The following is a 7598-nucleotide window of genomic DNA, read 5'->3' on the forward strand; positions in this document are numbered from 1 at the left end:
TAATGTTATAAATTGTTAAATAAACTTTGTTCTCAACTGAGTGGATTAATTGTACACTGAAACACAAATCTGCAAAGTAATGAGAAAGATGATTTTAATCCAGCTGTTGGCATTTGCAATAGTTGTATAGACAATATAGAATCCCTTATGTAAAATGGGGGGGTGGGGTTGTAAGAGCACTTGTTGTCCAATGAACTTAATTTTCAAATAACTTTTAAACATTCATTGCACAGATCACAGTTTTGTTTCTCAAAGCATAGCTATGAAACTTAAAAAATATATAAAATAACAGTTACGCAAAGCACATGGGTTGTGACTATACATTTTGCAACTCATTTATTTGGACAAAGGAAAGTTTATCAAAAAGGTATGCTTCAAGCTGCTTCTTTTCCAGTTATAACTTTATCATATAAATTATAAAAGTAAATACTAGAACATTTATGGACCAAGGAACTCTTTGTTTATAAAATGAGTATGAAACTTTGGTTTTGAGCTTGTATGTTCATGCCGTCTAAACATTGGAGAACCTCTCAATCTAGCCATAAGTGGGGAAAAAAAACAAAAAAAAAAAGTTCTCCACAGAAAAAGTGATCGTGATTCCAAGGCAAAGTCTAAGATAATGTACCACAGAAAATAACTGGAAGACCTGAACTGAATATAACATTCTATGACAGAAAGGCTCTGAAGTTTACATGTTTAATCTACATATATATATTTATATATATAAAAGTTACAAGGTTAAGATTGATTGTGCATTAGGGGTGCAGACAACTGAAAAGCAACCTCCAATCATGTAAGATGATTCTGTGCTAAAAATTTCTGTAACCTTTACCAAAAAATATATACAAATTAAAAAAAAAAAAAAAATGCTTTGCTATCATACAGATATTAAAGCACAATGGCTTGAATGTATGTACTCACATAAGAGGTTAGAGTTATCCTCAGGGTTTCAGGGCTCTGACATCTCTATCCCCACACAGGTTAGTGCCGCCCTGTCAGGTTATGACCTTATGGATTCAAGCAACACGCAATGATATTCCTATAACAGCAATATTCTTCCTATAAGACTGGAAATACTAGTTCATGACCACATCCAGATTTATCACCACCGCAAACAGTAATCTGATCATTGGAAATTTATTGCTTAAGATCTCTATTGTATGAATGATTTTTATGTTTGAGACCAGAGTAGTTTGTTTAGCCTTTAGGGGATGTTTCAGAACGAACCAGTCTAACAGGACAAGAAACTCCTGAGGTGAAGAGGGACAAGTTGCAAAGCTTACAATCCCAGCACAAAGAGCCTGACTTAGTGTCATCTCCCACAAAAAGAGTAGCTAAGGTCGGTGTGGAAACTGTTGGATAAATGTTAGTGTAATACCATTGCTATTGAAGGAAACGTTGATTTCAAAAGATACCCTAGTCTAACATTTTAACCTCTGAGCTTTAAATGCCAACACCTAAATAAGAGATGAATATCAAATTAATGTCTCATTTCTACAATTCATTAGTCTTCTCGTGTTGCATCTGAGACCCATTTCTGCTCGACTTCTCAAGAGGTTTTTCCATCTGCAGTAACATGCCCTTTTTAACCTCGAATGTTCGAATACAAATGTCCACCACGGCAAATCTTCCTCCACCGTTTTCAATAGCTGTTGCCATTGAGCTGGTGAAGGTCCACCTGCATCATGTTGATACCGCTGCTTGCTAAACGAGCTAAGCTTTCTGCAGATAAGGTTTCCATGGCGACGATGGTGTGCTGGTCACCGGCAGACACGGCTCCCGTGTTGGCTTCCGTTCCTGCTGCCGGGGAACCGGCGTCGGTCGAGACTGAGGTGCCGCTGTTGGTGACGACGCCTGGTTTCTTGTTCAAATGGGTCTTGATGTGCTTTGAGAGATGATCGCTGCGCATGAAGCGTTTGGGACACTCGGGGCAGGCAAACCTTTTCTCACCTGAAAAAGGGGCAAAAACAATTATACATGTGAAATAAATTGCACCTGGTAGTTCTTCAGATATGATCCAAACTCCTAATTACAGTTAAAAATCCATGAGGACAATGCACTGTAATAATAATCTAATAATCCTTATTGACATGGCAATCCACAAGTAGTATCTAAACAGCAGAGGTGTCAAGTAACGAAGTACAAATACTTCGTTACCTTACTTAAGTAGAAATTTTGGTTATCTATACTTCACTGGAGTAATTATTTTTCAGACGACTTTTTACTTTTACTCCTTACATTTTCACGCAATTATCTGTACTTTTTTCTCCTTACATTTTAAAAACAGCCTCGTTACTCTATTTCATTTCGGCCTTTAAAAAAAAACTATCCAGTTAAATTGCTCCATCCGGATAGAGTGAATTTGGTTGTGGTTGTTTCAGATGTTCTTGTCCAGTTTTGTTCTTACATCCGTTCCCTCAGATTCCTGCAACTAAACTTGGATGTACATTCCAATAAAGGTTAGGATAAATGATAACATGCCTCTGAAGTTTGACTTTTTGCACCATTACAATACTTATAGGCAACTAGTCATCATATTATGGGCAGAAATGTGCCACTAGAAACTGAATTTGAATAATTTATATTTGAGAAATTTTTCTACAAAACGGCAAGATATAAATCTACACTTTTTACACAGAATGGAGAAAACGCAATAGGTTTCGAAATATCTAGCTCCCATTGGTCGTTTATATCGTTGAAAGAAAATAGAGGTTATAGTAGGCTACGTGAAAAGGAGTTCTTTGTATTTGCACTCGATTGCTCTTCCTCCGGAAGACCCGGATGTCTGGCACAGTAGAATTGAAATTGAATTGCAAGAACTAAATTTGAATTGTGAGAACTGAATGTAGATTCAGTTTTTCAATGCAATGATTCAAATCAAACAATACAAATTCAAATTATGTGATTCAGATTCAGTTTTTTGATGAAATTATTCAAGTTGAGTAATTCAAATATAAATTATTCAAATTCAGTTTCTAGTGGCACATATTTCTGCCCATATCATATCTTCTGCTCTCTGAAACACATGTTAATGCTCAATAGTACACATATATGGTTCTTTAATATGTTTGCATTATACTAAGATGCATTCATTTTCAATGGCTTTTGTCCTTAATGACTTTTTTCCCCCTTACATTACTTTTACTTTTATACTTTAAGTAGTTTTGAAACCAGTACTTTTATACTTTTACTTGAGTAAAAAACTTGAGTTGATACTTCAACTTCTACAGGAGTATTTTTAAACTCTAGTATCTATACTTCTACCTGAGTAATGAATGTGAATACTGAAGACACCTCTGCTAAACAGGCTTAAACCGACTTCTCCACAACCAAGTTTGACTTGTTATAAAGCAAATCATAAATGTGAGTAAACAGAACGGAGCCGTCTTTTACCACTCGACTAAAAATGATCTGTACCTGTGTGTGTCCTCTTATGGCGCTGAAGCTCATCTGAACGGGTGAATCGTTTGCCACAATACGCCCAGCCGCAGACGAACGGACGCTCTCCTGTGTGCCAGCGAAGGTGGGCCCTTAGGTGGGACGTCTTGCCGTAGATCTTCCCACAGCCACTTATGTGACAGATGTGCTGCTTCTTTTTAGTAGTGTCATTGCTTGATTAAAAAAAAACAAGAATGCAAGAGTTAGAGATAGTACAAATATTTGAGTTTGTACAATTATTTGAAAAAGAAGAAGACGGGGAAAAAAAAAAAAGAACAGTCAAAAGTAAAATATTGAGCCACTGAGATTTGTGGAATCGGTAGACAGAATTTAAAAATAATTTTCATCTGAATGTAATCCTCTATAATTTTAAAATCTTGTGTTTTAACTTAGCTGACCCTGGAACAGGCCCTTTTTACCTACAAAGAGAAAAATCTCTGTCAGGTTTGAACTAGGCCTGTGTTGAAAAGATCGATTCTCCGATTTTAAATCGATTCTCATATTAATTCCTAAAGATCGATTTATAAAAAAAAAAAAAAAAAAAAAAAAAAAAGATTTTTTTTCCCATCATTACATTACAACTTTTGGTACTTTTTTGTTTATGCCCAAAAAAGGAATATTTTGTTGGACACGAGAATAACTGGTGCCATGTTTTTGCCTTTAAATATGTTTAAAGGTATGAAAACATTAAAGTTTTCAGTTATAATTGCATAAATGGGGAAAAAATAAAACCGATTTCATCCGTCTCTGTTTCCTCCCTGGATCTGTTTGATAATTCTGACCCACACGATGTTTCTGAAAGCAGTTCTATCAGCATTCTGGGAGCTGATTGGTCCTTACAGCATCATTAGCTGCCAATACTTGCTGTTGAATCTCAATATAATACTAGTATTAATATGTTGCATAACTAGACAGTCATTTAATTCATACAACAGCTGAAAAAACAGTTTTATTAACAGTAACCCAAATCAATATCGGATCGAATCGTGATAATCGATTCTGAATCTTAAGAATCGGAATCAAATCGATTCTTGACATTTGAATCGATCCCCAGCCCTAGTTTGAACCTCATCGTTTCTACAGCTGTGCAGAAATACTCATTTCTGTTATGGGGTCAAAAATCACTCCAAAGTGTATGCTCTATGCTGCTGTCGTGTATAACAACTAACAACTACTCCTGTTTAAAGTTTGCAGATGGGTCCTCACACACTGCTCTTGTTGAGACTCCACATTTGTGACTAAACCAATCAAAAGTAAAGAGTGAAGTTCTTGTTTATAGAAATTTACAGGGACTTTCTCCATGGATGGTTACAGAATAAAATCCACAGTTCCAACAGTCTTGAATCCTAAATTTGCTCCAATCTGCCAACTCACCAGCAGATGCCACCAAATCTTACACGCTGGTTCCTCTATGGTTTGAGATAGATACATTTTTGAAAGTTGCTCAAATTAACCCATTTCCCATAATTGAGACAAACCATGTTGATTTACAATGACATACATAAAAAGTTTTGGTAACATACCGTCCATCTCCCTCCTTGCAGAAGGGGCAGGTGCAGGCTTCCCTGCGGTTACGTCGGCCCTGAGGAGGAGGGCTCATGTCCTCCTCATCCAAAACTCCACCGTCCTCCAAAGTTTCTCCACCAGTATGGAGTGCCTGCTCTCCTGTAATTATGAAATATATATATGTATATAAATAACAATCAATGATGCATAATCCATATCTTATTCATAAAACTCCAGAGAACACTACGGGGACTATGGAAGAGTATTAGGGCCAGGCAAGAGAAAAAAAAATCGAAATGTCGAGAAAAAAGTCGAAATGTCGAGATTAATGTTGAAATACAACTTCGAGAAAAAAGTCGAAATTTCGTGAATAAAGTCGAAATTTTGCCTTTTTTCTCGACATTGTACTTCAACATTAATCTCGACTTTTCAACTTTTTTCTCGACATTTTGACTTTTTTCTTAAAATTTCGACTTTTTTCTCGACATTTTGACTTTTTTCTTAAAATTTCTACTTTTTTCTCAACATTTCGACTTTATTCACGAAATTTTTGACTTTTCTCATCATTTGGACTTTTTTCTCGAAATTCTATTTCAACATTAATCTCGACATTTCGACTTTTTTCTCGAGGTGCATAATGACAAAAAAATCTTCCTCCTCTAAAATATTATTTTAATTTTTCTCCTGCCTGGCCCTAATACTCTTCCGTAGGGGACTAAGTCAATGGAATTTAAGAATAAAAGTGTTGATATTAAGTCAAGGATCTTCCAAGGTTTTGCTTTACATGTATCAAAGACGCACAGTGACACTATCACTGAAAGTAAGATAGTCTGAGCTTTCTCTCCTCTGGAATTTAAGCACTTTGTAAATGTCAATAACCGCACTAATTCTGAGGGGCAGAAAACTTGATTATTCAATAAGCTGCAGTTTAAACAAACTGCAACATGTGCAGCAATGGAAAGCACATGATTTCCTAATTTTGGAAAAAGAACACAATTCCTTACAAATGTGAACATTTGATGAAATTTAAACTAGGAAGTAGTGATGTAATAAATGTGATTTAGACAGAGGGGAAGTTGGGCCTGACCTACAACTACAGTGTATTCTGATCATGTGAAAGGCTACAGTGTCATCAAAAAACTATGGAACCGTCTGGATGAGGAACTAAAAAAAAGTAGCTCAATTTACAAATTAAAAAAAAATTATAAATCTAAAATAATAGATAAATATAGAACACTACTATAAATTATCTTCATATTAAACTGTCTAAATTATGCAACTTTCCTCTTGCAGCTGTCCTCAATCGCGAGTGACCACATTTATTTTCTTCTCTTCTTTGTTAATTTTCTTTGTTTTGTTTGTTCGTTCGTTCGTTTCGTTTTCTTCTTATTAGTGTCTTTTTTTTCTGTAGTCTGCCTTTTGTTGAAAAGGATAGGCAAAATAAGCCATGAGGCTTCAGCCTATACCTTTATGGTTAAAAAAAAAAAAAAAAAAAAAAAAAAGGAAATGTGTGTGTATATATATATATATATATACACCTGTGTGTATACTACGGAAGAGTATTAGGGCCAGGCAGGAGGGGAAAAAAAAATATTTTAGAGGAGGAAGATTTTTTTTTCATTATGCACTTTGAAGAAAAAAGTCGAAATGTCGAGAAAAAAGTTGAAATGTCGAGATTAATGTTGAAGTACAATTTCAAGAAAAAAGTCCAATTGTTGAGAAAAAAGTCAAAATTTTGAAAAAAAGTCGAAATGCCGAGAAAAAAGTCGAAATGTCGAGAGTAATGTTGCAGTACAATTTCAAGAAAAAAGTCCAATTGTTGAGAAAAAAGTCAAAATTTTGTGAATAAAGTCAAAATGTTGAGAAAAAAGTCAAAATGTTGAGAAAAAAGTCGAAATGCCGAGATTAATGTTGAAGTACAATTTCAAGAAAAAAGTCGAAATGCAGAGCAAAAAGTCTAAATTTCGTGAATAAAGTTGAAATGTTGAAAAAAAAGGCAAAATTTTGTGAATAAAGTTGAAATGTTGAAAAAAAGGCGAAATTTCAACTTTATCCTTGAAATTGTATTTCAACATTATTCTCGACATTTCGACTTTTTTCTCAACATTTCAACTTTTTTTCTCGAAGTGCACAATAAAAAAAAAATCTTCCCCTCTCAAAATATTTTTTCTCCTGCATGGCCCTAATACTCTTCCGTAGTATACATACACAGTGTGTATATGCAAACATCTTAAAATGTAAATGACCAAAACAAAATTAAAAAAAAAAGTAAAAAAAAAAGGAAGTTATTTTTATTTACTATGATCAACTTTTTTTTTTTTTAATTTATAATATTACTTGTAACTTACCAGCTGCACTGGTGATGGCGATGGGTAGACCTTGCAGCTGATGCATCTGCAGCCCGCTGCTTCCAAGTGTGTTCAGATTTATGGTCTGAATGCCCGGGATCTGCACCGTGTTGATGCCGCCGGCACCAGCGTTTCCCTGAGTCTGGCCGAGCTGGGGTAGAGACTGCATGGGCGCGAGTGTGATCTGTGCCCCCGTTGGACTCTGGATCTGAATAGTCTGCCAGCTAATCTGGCCATTGGGGCCTACGGTGCGGAGGAGAATGGGCCCTGTGTTTGGCATAATTTGAAGATTTTGCAGGCCTTCTT

General features: G+C 35.5%; 1 protein-coding gene across 2 annotated transcripts in view; it reads right to left on the reverse strand.

Annotated features, from left to right (window-relative positions):
• Positions 1–77: 77 nt before the first annotated feature.
• Positions 78–7598, reverse strand: part of sp1 (sp1 transcription factor) — an 11969-nt gene continuing 4448 nt past the window's right edge. For both annotated transcript variants that reach the window (XM_061726696.1, XM_061726697.1), the window contains exons 3-6: positions 7293–7598; positions 4962–5103; positions 3418–3611; positions 78–1950 (exon numbers count right to left, since the gene is read on the reverse strand). The exon at positions 7293–7598 is cut by the window's right edge and continues 1096 nt beyond it. In XM_061726696.1, the coding sequence (XP_061582680.1) occupies positions 1643–1950; positions 3418–3611; positions 4962–5103; positions 7293–7598 (950 nt within the window). In that variant the 3' untranslated portion in view covers positions 78–1642. The remainder of the gene's footprint in view (positions 1951–3417; positions 3612–4961; positions 5104–7292) is intronic.

This window comes from Cololabis saira, chromosome 8, assembly GCF_033807715.1.
Source record: "Cololabis saira isolate AMF1-May2022 chromosome 8, fColSai1.1, whole genome shotgun sequence".
NCBI classification, from domain to species: Eukaryota; Metazoa; Chordata; class Actinopteri; order Beloniformes; family Belonidae; genus Cololabis; species Cololabis saira.